This window comes from Pararge aegeria, chromosome 11 (assembly GCF_905163445.1).
Source record: "Pararge aegeria chromosome 11, ilParAegt1.1, whole genome shotgun sequence".
Lineage (NCBI taxonomy): Eukaryota > Metazoa > Arthropoda > Insecta > Lepidoptera > Nymphalidae > Pararge > Pararge aegeria.
In genome coordinates this window covers 15903614-15918119 of record NC_053190.1, presented here as the reverse complement: position 1 = coordinate 15918119, position 14506 = coordinate 15903614, and the positions used below count along the sequence as shown (strand labels likewise).

The 14506-nt window shown below is 36.0% G+C and overlaps 1 protein-coding gene across 6 annotated transcripts in view; it reads right to left on the bottom strand.

Moving 5' to 3' along the window:
- Positions 1-14506, bottom strand: part of LOC120627240 (CUGBP Elav-like family member 1) — a 207408-nt gene that overhangs the window by 122795 nt on the left and 70107 nt on the right. For all 6 annotated transcript variants that reach the window (XM_039895140.1, XM_039895144.1, XM_039895142.1 and 3 more), the window contains one exon: positions 4178-4226. In XM_039895140.1, coding sequence (XP_039751074.1) covers positions 4178-4226 — 49 coding nt within the window. The remainder of the gene's footprint in view (positions 1-4177; positions 4227-14506) is intronic.

The window sequence follows — 14506 nt, the reverse complement described above, 5'->3', positions numbered from 1 at the left end:
ACTGTCTCGTTGGTCTAGTAGTGAGCATGTTCAACTACGGATCACCAGTTCTTGGGATCGAATCTCGGATCGGGATATTACTAATCGGAGTATTATTAAAAATTATATAAGGATATTGCATAGAAGCACTCGTTACTTTGCGGAGATCCGTGATATATTATGAAAATTAAGCTTAATTTGCTATACTCCGCGAAAAGCAGGAGAATCTGGTGTAATTTATAACTTCTTCAATCCTTATACTCCACACCAAACAGATCTTCGGCAGTGTACTCTCTACGCACGTTTTGCTCCGTAACCGGAGCATCAACAGGAGATGTTGACTTTACAATGAATAATTTTTAAGTGAAAAATTCACCAAATGCGTCGCCTTTTATACCTTTCTTACCCCCACATTATCCATTTAAGTCAATTAAATAAGGAATTTTCGGTGAATTTTCAGTACCAGCCCGGAGCACCGGGCCTCAGAGAGCACGTAAAGCCATCTGAAGCTAATAGTCATTAAAACCCTATTACAGTGGCGTATAAACAGGGTATGAACTAAGCGGGCAGATGATATAAGACATAAGAGAATTTCTATTACGAGTTATAAAAACCCTTAAGTTTTGTAACTGATAATAGAGATATTTGTCTATATGTCATCTGCTGCGCTTATTACATACCTTGTATGCACGCCACTGCCCACCAACACCACAGCGAGCAGCGTGGTGGGTCTATGCTCTAAAACCGTCTCTCCTATGAGATACCTGTGCCCAACAGTGGAAAGCGACCGAATCACCGCTAGTACCTTGATAATGTAAACTTTAAACTCATATAAGTAACGTACTCAGGGTAGTTGGTACACACTTCTACCGACACTATCGCTAAGTAAGGACCGGAGCCCGGTCTGAAGCTGTAACTTAGTGGAAACTTGGTGGGGATTGAGATATAGTCTACCTTGTTTTGACTAACTTTATCGCCGTCCAACTTTAACTTATAGGTACCTACAGTGTGTTTATTTTGGATTTGCGGTTAGTGCTACGTACACTAAAACTGTATAGTTTTAATATAATATAGAGAAATTTAATCTTAGGTAATATGTACAGTGGGTAGAACTTCGATTTCACTTTGGGGGGCCGAGTTTGAATACCAGCTCGCATCTCCAACTTTTCTAAGTTATGTGCGTTTTAAACGATTAAAATATAAACTTGCTTCAAAGGTGAAGGATAACATCGTGAGGAAACCTGCATGCCTGAGAGTTCTCCATAATGTTCTCAAAGATGTGTAGAACCAACCAATCCGCACTGGGCCAGCGTGGTGGACTACGGGCTTAACCCCTTGTCATTGGGGGAGGATACCCGTGCCGTGTTCTGGACCGGTGTTATGATGATGATGATGATGACGATGATGTAATGACAAGATTTGCTCACATCTCAAACAAAATAGAATAATTCTTCTTGTTAGAATCCTTTCAGGATGATTGTAGAGTCGCTTTATACTTGGTATAGAGTAAGCGGCAAAAGTTAATAATTTTATTTATTTTACGCCCTAAAATTGGCAAGTAAATATGATTTATTAAAAATAATTGTTTTATAAATATAACCTAAAATAAACTATTTAAAACTAAATAAAATCTAAAACGTCCTCGAAACCACCGCAGCGAGGCACAGTTCCTAAGATGCTGGCAGCATTGCCCCTTTGGATGGCCAACGAATTAGGCCAATGTAACTGCCCGCTCTAGGATCACCGGTATCAATTAATTACTATATCGATAGCTTGATATCGTCATCGAGTTGGTCCAATACACATATTTCTTTATTTTATAAGCCAAAGTACAAAGTTTAATATAACTTGAAAAATGACAGACCTTCACACAAACTTTATTTAACTATCTTGGGGATGGATTTTCAAAACATCTTTTACGATTGTTCGCGGCATTTTAGGCTGTGCGATGATTATCAATCATGAATTTTATATATATAAATTCAAAATCAAGTTCAAAATTTCTTTATTCATGTAGGCCTATCACAGGCACTTATGAAGCGTTCATAATATATATGTGTACATAATTGTAAGGGGATGGTGATGATTTCGTTCGCCAACTTAAACCTAAAGCTCCGAGGGTTCCAAACGCACCCTGCTCTAAGAAGAGCCCACAAGGAAATAAGCCGGGTATATTTTTTTTTTGTTATCACCATCTCACAGTAAATTTATATTAAGCTATGAAGATATAGATATTATACAACAACACAACAAATATCGTACATTTGAGATTGGTGATGGTTAATATCGATTTGGAAACTGCTGAACGTAGTCGAAACTTGCGGTTCGAGATACTGTCTACCTTGCCTCGACTAACTTTAGTGTAACGTCTGCGGAACTCACTCAAACTTTCATGTATCGTCTGACATAAGCTGCAATCTGTACTAAGTAGTATACTCAATTATATTTCTACTTATATTAATTCATAACTAAAAGATGGTAAACACTTATTTTGACAACGTCTACTCCGATCCCCTGCATAGGATATTTGATTAGAATTTATAATTTCTAAATTTTCTCTGGTCTTGTCCGGTTAGAGCGAAGCCTTCGTAACTGGTTTTTTTTGTAGTTATAATTGACAGACTAAGCAGATAAATAAATAAATATAAATAAATATACTACGACAATACACACATCGCCACCTAGCCCCAAAGTAAGCGTAGCTTGTGTTATGGGTACTAAGATGACTGATGAATATTTTTATGAATTATATATACATAAATACTTAGAAAATACATATAAACACCCAGACACTGAAAAACACTTAATGCTAATCACACAAACATTTTCCAGTTGTGGGAATCGAACCCACGGCCTTGGACTCAGAAAGCAGGGTCGCTGTCCACTGCGCCAATCGGCCGTCCTGCAGATGGTTAATGGTTAGCGAAAATGTATCTTAGCGGTGATAGCCCAGTGGGCAGGAGCTCGTCGTCACTTTCGGGGGGCCGAGTTTGAATCCCAGCACGCACCTTAACTTTTCAAAGGCCTATAGTGGCCGGTAATCTTCTATACTAATAATTTAAAGAGAAAAGCCTTATTTGTTTGTATGTTTGTTTGCTTGTACCCAACGCCTTTAGTGAGCCGTTTTTTGGTTGTGCAATAAAGTGTATAAAAAAGGAACATAGGCTATAATTTAGCCCAAAGTAGCAAAAAATGTAAGAACTACATCTAAGCAAATCAGTTCTTTTTAGAGCTTCACTTAATTAAAAAAGAGTTCTTTTTAAAAACTATATAACTAAATACTATATTGTATAGTATGCTTTAGAAACAGAAACAAATGCGAACGAAGTCGCGAGCAACAGCTAGTGAGTTGATTTGATGATCATCGAACCCAGGCGATCCGTGGTTAAGCCATGCCAACACTAGACCGACAAGCCAGTCATAACACAGTATAGATATTATGGGTTGATTTGAGTAACTCCTCTTTTTTGATGTCGGCTAAAGTTGAAAAATGTAACAAAGCATGTCACAGCATGTGTTTATGTAAACGGATACCTCACCGACGACGTACGCATTCCGTTCATATCATGCTGTCCTTATCACATTCATCGAAACAGAGAGAGATATACCGAATCTGTCATCAAATAGCATTAAAAAGTCATTACGTACAATCGATAACGTGGGTCGGTATCATGGCTGCATTATTTCCGAATTAATTAGATATTAATTAATTAAAACATGTTTATTAACGCATTAATTGCATTTAGATTATTTTAATATTTAAACTAGGAAATGTTGTATTGTAAATTCAAATTAACGGTAATAGGTAGTTAAATGAACTGAGATCTTTTGTTGTAAGAAAATATATGTTTACATTTATACCTGACAATACTATGGCGTTAGTATCTATGTTTTTGTGTTTTCTTATGACACTTAAAGTAAAACTTTACATACCTACGTTTCTAAGAAAGCATTAATTTAATATGTTACTAGTAAAATGTATATCAAAAATGAGCCTTTAGAGTAATTTGATAGCGTCCTAATTGTCAATTTTAAAAAGTGTTTTAGTTGATGTTTGTATTCTCTTTGATTATTTAATATCGATAAAGTTTAAATGTAGTATTGAAAAATTAGAGGTATTTACACCAAGTTAATAACTCTAGCAGCGAGAGCTTTATGAGAATTTATACAACAAGAAAGATAATATAAAATAACATACCGTTTCTGTTTTCACTGTCAGCCGGTTTCATCTGTATTGGATGGTGCATCTGTAACAAGAAATATCTTCATTAGTTTTTCGGCAATATCTAGATGCAATTATCATTGTGAATATATCTAGCCGACTAACTTCTATCACTTGGTGACTCAAAGATCGATCATCAAAAGCCTGTAACAGTCCACTGCTGGACTAAAGGCCTATCCCAATAAGAGGGTTTGACTATTAATTAATTAATTTATTTATAATGGACAACCAACTGTAGATACATTTAAACTTGCTCTTTTTTTGGAATGAGTCACATAGTTAACGTTCAACTATTTACAGGTTATCACAGCATGCATTCAAATGTAAAAAGTCATTCCTATAAATTATTTACAGTTAATTATTAGTCTGTTAATATAAACCTTTAAAAGTATAAATATTTAAAGCTAAGTTACAATGAATAATTTAACTTCATCAATTATTAGGAAACAAAACAAAAATGAATTAAATCAGATTAAATTAATTGATATTGATGTCTTAAAAATCTATATATATTAAAGAGAAACCTACAATTCAGTTTTTGTTTAGATATTCTGACACCAATGGGTTATTCAATACTAAATGTCTCAAAATAAATATCAGAAAACATAACCCGAGACAATAATAATTATTTGAATCGTCCATTCAGAAAGTAAGAAACTGTAATGTCAGCTGCCAATACATTTCTTGCCGACAGATGCCTGTTAAAATATACCCGTGCCAATTGACACAGACTGGCGGTGACGACTACAGAGGTATACTGTTACAATGTAGACACTTTTTCTGGGAAAACTAATTTACAAAATCTATTAAACTAGGCAAAGTTTTTCGCCCCCTCAAACTATTGCTAATGTATTTCGAGGTAATATTAAAAAAAATATTCTATAACTGGCTAAAGGACCAACAACCCACAGACCAAACTGCTGATGGTAGAAATTTGGAAGTTTCGTGAGAATATTTCATAAGCACCCGAAAGGTGATTATTTTTAAATTCTTGAAGGTTAAATTTTCTTCAATCGAGGAAGAAAATTTGTATGAAATTCTAATATTTCAAAAGTTTGTATTTGAACTTCGAATAAAGATATCTTTGTTTTTATATCTATCTATCTTCAGAGCTGTGCCAGGAGTATCTATACATGATCGTGCCAGAAATGAGAAGATACGCAGAAGAAGCAGAGTTACCGACATAGCTTAGCGAGTCGCGAAGCTGAAGTGGCAATGAGCGAGGCATATAGCCTGGAGAACCTATGGACGTTGGGATTGTAACTTCTAAGGTGCTGGAATGGCGACACCGCATCGGTTAACGAATAGGTCAGTCCCCGGTGGATAGCAGACATCAAGCGAGTCGCCGGCAGCCGCTAGAAACAAATGGCCCAGGACTGTGGATTTTGAAACTAACAAAAAAACTTATATTCAGTAGAGGACGTCGATCGGTTGACATGATGATCATGTTCCATCTCCCTTAAGTAGTATAGTAAAACTAATTTGCACCATTGTATAAGCTTTATCGATAAGCAAACTAAGTTGCAGGATAATAAATCTATAAACTATTTGAAAATATTGCACAATAAAACCGAGTTATTTGAACAAAGCCGGCGATATAAAACTGGCTAATGCATTTACGGCAGGCCGATATTGTTTACTGCGACTAATTTTTCACCTATAAACTAAAAATGGCGTGCATCGATTTTTAGGTGAATGGCACAAAGCCGTATTTTTGTTGGCTATTATTAAAAAGAAAGAAAATAATGACTTAATTGAGAGCTATGCTCGGAGTATCTCTACGCGATCAAATCAGAAATGTGGTGATTCGTAGAAGAACCAGAGTTACCGACATAGCTCAACGAGTCGCGAAGCTGAAGTGGCAATGGAACGGGCACATAGTTCGGAGAAAGGATGGACGTTGGGGTCCCAAGGTGCTGGAATGGCAGCCCTGAACTGGTAAGCGCAGCGTTGGTCGACCCCCTCGAGGTGGACAGACGACATTAAGCGCATCGCAGGTAGCCGCTGGATCCAAGCAGCATAGAACCATGGAATTTGAAACTCCCTACAAAAGACCTATGTCCAGCAGTGGACGTCTATCGGTTGATATAATGAATGACCTTATTATTTCAGTATTACTATTCTAAAACTTTATCACGGTGAAGGAAAACATCGTTGGAAAACCTGCGTGCCTGAGTCTTCACCAGAGTGGTCTCAAGAGCGTGTGAAGCATACCAATCCGCACATGGCCAGCGTGGAGGACGACGGCCTCAGCCTTTCTCATTTGTAATAGAGAATGCATAAGTTTAAAGAATGTGTTAAAACACATTTATTACAGCGAGGTTATTATACAATTGATGAATTTCTTAATGACAAGGTTGCTTGGAAGCATCCGGCTCCGCTTTCATCTCTCACAAGATAGAAAAATGAATTTTGAAATGTAAAATGTAAATTGTTAATGTTGGAAAAGAGCAACTGCTGAGTTTCTTGCCGCCTTCTTCTCGGTAGAATCTGCCTTCCGAACCGGTGGTAGAGTCACTACACACAGACAGACTTGACGTTTCAAAAGTGCTTATATTAGGCCTACTTGAAATAAATGAATTTTGTGAGAGTGCACTTCAAGCACTTCAGATCTTCTGTATTCAAAAAAGGATGGATTTGATTATTTTCACACAGTCCAGGGTATAACATAGGCATACCATAAACCAATACAACTAGTATAAATAATTAATTAATAAAAATTTACGAATAAACAAATTGTATAATCTACGAGTATCTCTATAACAAAAGTTATATAAATAAATAAGACCCATAAAAAAAAAACAATAAAATTTCATTTAAAACAACATTGATATAAAAAATCACATGATTCATTTATATATAATGTATGTTTATAAATCGTGAGACAAGTTTGTTATTTTGAATGTTATATGTATCTAAAAATTTAAGAATATTTTTCAAAATCGACTTTTAATTCGAGAGATTACAAGAACAAACAAAAATAAGCTCATCAGCATTATAATTTATATAGATATAACCACTTTCCACGTTTTTATCAGCTTCGCACGCTCAGGTTGCCTTTAAAAGGCGGCTTTATCACTAAGATAAGGCCGCCTTTGCACCCTAGCACTTAGTACTATTACTTATATCACTGTGTTTTTCCTATTGTGTTGTGTTGCAATAAAGTTTTTTTATTCTGTTGAATTCTTTATATGGTAAAGATTACCATACAGGTTTTTTTAATTCCCTGCCCTCCGGCCGTGTAATAAGTCTAAAAGGTCCTTGATTCCGCCAAAATGTGAGGCCTTTATTCACCTTTGATGGCCTTTACAATCGGTTAATGCCAAATCGATATCCACTTTGACCAGTGCCCGTAATGGCCTCGTCAAAGAGATTTACCCAAACGGTAGAGCGGCCATAAAAAACAAATCCCTAAAAAAGATCAAAGTGTTTTATGGTGTGACAAAAGAAGGGTATATTTCCATAGTTCCAATCGAACAATGAGGTCATTTTGGGCAGATGATATGATCAGTTTTATTCGATTTTATAAGGTCACATTTTTTAATAATAATAATTGTTTGGTAAGTACGACCCATCTACTCTATTATATAACAGAATAATTAAAAACAGTAGGTACTAAACAAAAACTAAACCAAAAAAAATACATGAGATATGTGTGTATGTAAATAGGTCTTTTCGAATGGACACTAACATTTTGAAAAAAATTACATAAAATCGGTTTATTACTTTCTTAGAGGAATGACTTTAATAGAACGGTTTATGTATTAATATTTTATGCATGGTTATACAGATTTAACGATCAAACTAAATAAATATCTGATAATATACAAACTAACTAAAAAAATATATATCTGTGTCTTCTCGAAAAGACGCTTTATCGTCGTATACAAATAAAAAAAAAACCCTTTATTACAATCTGAGAGACAGAAATAAAAATACTACATATGCACAAAGTTTAAATATCTAAGCTTCCGTCGAGCGTACGTTTCTTCGTTGTAGTATATTTCTTATATGTTTTAAGTTGTCGTGCCTTTGACCCTTTTTCCTTGTAAGGGAACCTCGGGAAGGATTTGATGGGATATTGTAAATCTATATTTCGGTATTCCTACTTTAACCCTGTCAAGGAAATCTTTGTAGTTTTTGCAAGCCATTTAGGGTGGTTGGTATATTTTGTTAGTAAAATCTTCCTCTATAATCTATTATTTCTGTTTTTTATTTATTATTATTTATTATATTTTTACTGTGGGCTGTATCTATTGTGTTTAATTTTGTTTGCGCGCTTAGGTTTTGGATGCGCTTCGTTGGATAACGCAAAAAAAAAAACTGCACACTATTTCCCTTGAATATAATGATCTTAATTTTTTCGCGTGTGGTTTATCATTATAAAAAAAAAAGAAATTAAAGGACTGAAGAAGAGCAATACGTAGATTTGCGCCCGCCAGTAATTCTAATGGAGGCATAAAATAAAATAATTAAATATACTACGACAATATACACATCTTATTATATGTATATACTAAGTATTTATGTATATATTTCGCAAAAATATTCATCAGGCGTCTTAGTACCCATAACACAAGCTACGCTTACTTTGGGGCTAGATGGCGATGTGTGTATTGTCGCAGTATATATATTTATTTATTTATTATTACACATCGCCATCTAGTCCCAAAGTAAGCGTAGCTTGTGTTATGGGTACTATGATAACTGATGAATAACTTTATGAATAATGTACCTACATAAATAATTATACCATATAGGTACACCCAGACACTGACAAACATTTATGTACATCACACAAAGATTGTCCAGTTATAGGAATCGAATCTACGGCCTTGGACTCAGAAAGAAGGTTCGCTGCCCACTGCGCCAATCGGCTGTCAGCGAGAAACGCGAGTGATAATCTATTGCTACCAAAATCTAGAGAAAAATACCAAGCGGTCTACAAAGCTTTCACACAATAGAAAACAGCAAAAAGGCTTTGTCCTTTTCTGAATATGTTGGTGTCTATTTGGAAGTCTATTTTTCTTCCTAGCATGTGTGTTAATAAACGTTACATGTATGAATGAATGAACGTGTGAATAGATCATTATTCTTTCTTGAAAAATGACCAGTAAAACACACTCACATCATAATCTACCATTGTTGTACTGTTGAAAATTTAATTTTTGATCATTCAAATTTCAAATTCAAATTTTCTTTATTCATATAGGCCTATCACAGGCACTTATGAAGCGTTCATACATATATGTTTACATAATTGTAAGAGGATGGTGATAACTTCGTTCGGCAACTTAAACCTAAAGCTATGAGGGTTCCAAACGCGCCCTGGTCTAAGAAGAGCCCTCAACAAACTTAGTCGGGTAATTTTTTTTTGCTATCACCATCTCACAGTAAATTTAAATTAAGCTATGAAACTAGAGCAATTCACATCCAATCTCATTTATCGTTTAAGTAATCCTTAATATTAAAGTAAACTGCTCAACGAGTTTATTTTTGCGTGTAATATTAATATTGTTACAGTCCATTTTCTTTTTAATTTTTATTATATTTTTATGGACATAAATTAAATTTTCGAATATGTATTAATTTGGAGTTGTATTATAATAACCTTCGAGTGCTCAAAAATATGATGACATTCCGGAAGGGTCCAAAACACCTCAACATGAAAAGGTAGCAAAGTTAATAAAGTTGACGAGGGACCTCAATGCGGTAGGGTAGCCTCAATTGAGACAATGCGGTACTTACAATTATCTACCCTTGTATCTCGTACCCTCTACGCAGGGACTGTAGGGATGGTTTTTGTTGATGCCTTTTCGCCCGTGAAATAAGTCTTTGATTCCTTCAAATGAAAGGACCTCATTCACCTTTGAACGAGTGTTATTTTATTACTTTTATTCACAAAAGATACTATGAGGTCTAGGTAAGTTCCGTCAATCAGATAATTGAAAAATTACGTCATCTTCATCATCTTAAGCATGCGAACGAGCCGTTGCTGGCACAGGCCAACTCTTTCAAAAGAAAGGGTTGCAAAAGGTTTATGAGGAAGTGCTCAGAAGTCTCTAACGATTACTATGGCTCTGACTTTGACTTTAAATGTCTAAAAACTTTGGCGTGACATGGCAATTTAATTCGCCCAAACGAAATTATATTTTATCCATGTCCTATTCATCGTTTTCTGTTGTTCCTTCTGGGACTACTACGCTACAGCGTGTTGCATTCTTGTTTTTTTTTATTTAATTACAAGTTAACCCTTACCTTATGATTTAAGCATTAGACTGCATAATAACTTACTAGTCGGCTTATGTAGTTACTTCCCTAACAGGCAAGCTTTGCGCCTTTAAGTAAGCGTCTCGCGTACTACCAATCACAAGGCGCGCCCAATCGCAGGAGTCCTGTGATTGGACGCAGAATGCAAACTTCAACGCCGTAATGGACGCAGAATAGAGACCACGCTGTGTCCAGGGCGCTAGAATTGTACAAGATACGAGTATATACCGTTGATACTAGGTTCATGTACAAGACTGGTCACGCTTCCTCGCGACCGAGGAAATCATGAAGTATCTAATTACTCTAGCCCGACACGTCTGCGGGGTGCGTACATGCGTTTAAAAATAAATGAAGTGTAAACGTTTGCGCCATATAGACACAATGCATGACTATTAATTAATTCATAGTTACAATATTGAGGCTAATTAAACTAATACATCTGAAAAAATTAGACGGTTTGACAAACCAAAGAAGACGCTGGACACAAGTAGCACAAAACCGTCAACGTCATCATTAAAGGTTTGAACCTTTACCTGCCAGGCACAGGCCGAAAGACTTTTGCCGTAGTTCACCACGCTGGCCAAATGCCAATCAGAAATAGCGTGGTGGACTACAGCCGTATACTTAACTCACTTTTGAGATCATTATGGGAAATTCAAAGGCATGCAGCATCTTTTACTGTTTTTTTTTTTATTCAAAGTTAAAGCAAGTTTTATTGAATTTTTTTAAATGCACTCCAGAAAATTATAGCTGTTGTGCCTACAGTCAACCTCGGTCCGAGAGCGAAGTCAAATATACACTGCTTTCTCAGACCGTAGAGTGTGGATATCCTTTAAAAGACCTTATTCCAAATATAGCAGTCTATCGGTTGAATATAAAAACAAATGTTAACACACTAACTGATACCGAATTTCCAGCCCAAAGTCCTGGTCCTAAAATCTGAGATTTTGCATTGGTTGATTTAATAATAAACGTAAATATTGGATACATGTAGGCGTTACTTTGCGCAATTCCAGTGGCGTGCATAGATGGTATGCACTGTATGCAGATGATACAGAATTATGAAAATCTTTAATATGAGTTATAAAAACTTAAGGCTTTTATAACTCTTACGAAGCCTATCATAAAGTTTTTTATAACACGTACTGGATTTTTTTCTCATTTTATATTATCTACCCGCTTAGTGCATATCCTGTTTGCACGCCACTGCGGAATTCTATGGCATAATATGAACAATTTGCTACACTCCGCGAAATCCAGGAGAGTCTGTACACTGTAGTTTTTAATTTTTCTACGTTCGTATAGAGTAAAATGCGAAAATTTGTTTGGTGAGGAGTGTGAAGATTGAAGAATTTATAAATTGCATCGTACACAACAAATAAAGCTTAATTTTCATAATGCACGCTTTAGTTTATTCCCATGGCATAGGAATGATAGGAAGCTTTCTTTGAAAATTTCCTGAGATATTATAAAAAGACGTATAAGAAATAATTGTATATCACATGATGATTTTATCCCAGATTCAGACCATGTCGAGAGCAACTGCTAAGGCGAGAAAAAAAGACTTTTTTCTATATTCTAGAATTAAACCTTATTTCACTTCATATTTCTCTTGTGGAATTTGCAATCGGGAAAATTCTTATTAACGCTCCTCCGATATGTCCGCCGGCATCCATACCTATGAGATTACGAACCCTTTTTTCTCGATACCCGTTTATGACCCGACGGAGTCGTGACCATTTTACCAAACTAATTGCATACGACGAGTCCCCACTGATGCCTCAATTTTACATTTTTGTCTCTAGGGTCAGTATTAACGTCTAGCAATTTGGACAAACTGCCAAAATAGGTGGAGGTTCGGTATTCAATGCTACTAAAAATCAACAATAATCAAGGCGGTCATGAGGTTTGGTGTTTTTGGCCTGTACGTCATGATCGACGGTTCAAACACTGTCTAAGCGACACTTTTTTGTATGGCTAAATAAGCCGATGCGCGAGCGACATTTTCGGCCACAAATATGGCAGTTGAACCCTTCGGCGTAATCTGAAGATCCCGTGGTATGCCTTCGTCATAGATACGGCATGCCTCATTAATGCTCTTGCGCCATTCATCTCTTCCTTCCGAAAGCCTCTCCGAATGCCTACGGTCGATGTTGAATCCGGTTATGTCCCTCTTGGCGCAGTCTTTAAACCTTAAGCGAGGTCGGCCCACTGGCCTTTTAGCATGCGCCACCACACCAAGAAGAACCTGTCGAGGCAAACGAGAAGGGTCCATCGTCAAGCGTCTTTGCTTTAGTAGAGCATAGAGACTGGGCATCCCTGCTTGCTTAAGGACTTTCTCATTTGCCACTCCTGTCCTGAACTAGAAATCAGCAATAATATTGTACAAATTACTTAGTTACGTTAATTGCTGTTTTGAGACGGCCGAAAATTACTCATCATCATCATCATCATCATCACATCAACCCATTACCGGCCCACTACAGAGCACGGGTCTCCTCCCACGATGAGAAGGGGTGAAGGCCGTAGTCCACCACGCTGTCCCAGTACAGAGTTGACTCCAAAAAACTTTCAGAACATTATGTAGAACTCTCAGGCATGCAAGTTTCCTCACGATGTTTTCGTGTTCACCGTTGAAGCAAATGATATTTTAATTACTTAAAACGCACATAACTCACGAAAGTTAGACATGCGTGCTGGGATTCGTACTCGGCTCTTCCAAAGTGAAGTCGAGCTCCTACCGCGTTCGGCGCTATCACCGCAAAAAATTTAGCAAAACCAAAATAAATTAGCAATAAGTATCCTATTTTGCATCACATTAATTTCACCTATGCGCAGGATTTTGCAATATCCAAACGATTACGTTCTTGTAGTTTATTTTAGCTTATACAAAAGTCCTATTATAAAGGACTAATTCATTCAAGGGCAATTGTATATTATTTTATAACAAATTACCAAATGAAATCTTAGAGTTGTCTCTCAATAAGTTCAAAGTTTATATAAAATTCAAGCTTACAGAAAAATCCTATTATAACATTAAGGATTATTTAAACGATAAAAAAGCTTGGGTGTGAATTGCTCTAGCTTCATAGCTTAATTTAAATTTACTGGAAGATGGTGATAACAAAAAAATAAATTTACCCGGCTAAGTTTGTTGTGGGCTCTTCTTAGACCAGGGCGCGTTTGGAACCCTCGTAGCTTTAGATTTAAGTTGGCGAACGAAGTTATCACCATCCCGTTACAATTATGTAAACAAATATGTATGAACGCTTCATAAGTGCCTGTGATAGTCCTACATGAATAAAGAAATTTTGAATTTGAATTTGACTACGTAATCGATAAAAAAGCTTGGGTGTGAATTATTGCTCTAACCGGGTTCCTCTTCTTATAATAAATGACAAATATTAGTCGTGTACACGGTTTCTGTACGTTCTTAATTCTGTGTTCCAGAGTGACCGATGTTAGTCTGTCTAATTAGACAAAGGTTTTCCGAGATTATGCCGATACCCAAGTACAGCTGATTCATCGCAGTTTAAATTGCATTGTTAGACACGCAAGTTACTGCCGCGATGGCTATTATAAGGTTGATAATTGTATGTACTATTATCACGCCTTGTAATCTGAAATAGTAATGAGTGCGTTTACCATAAACTGGTATATATATTATATTATTTATATAAATGCACATATATAATGTGCTTTTCTATACTAACGACGACTTATCGATTGGTCTCTGAACACATTTACACCATCACATACATCCATATTTGAATGTAGGCATTTATTCTTTTAGGTCCAGTAGTCAGAAACATGAGATCTTCAGTGCGAATCCCGGGTCGTCACCAAACAATAATTGTAAGATAATTTTAATCTATTCAAAACATTTTTAGTATCAACTCGGATTTTAGGTAACCATGTAAATTTAAAAGAAAAAGGAATAAATATAACAATGAAGAAGGAACAATTGGAACGTTAAAAAATTCATCTTTGTATATAAAGTAATAAAATACTAAAGTTACCATCATAACAGTCCTA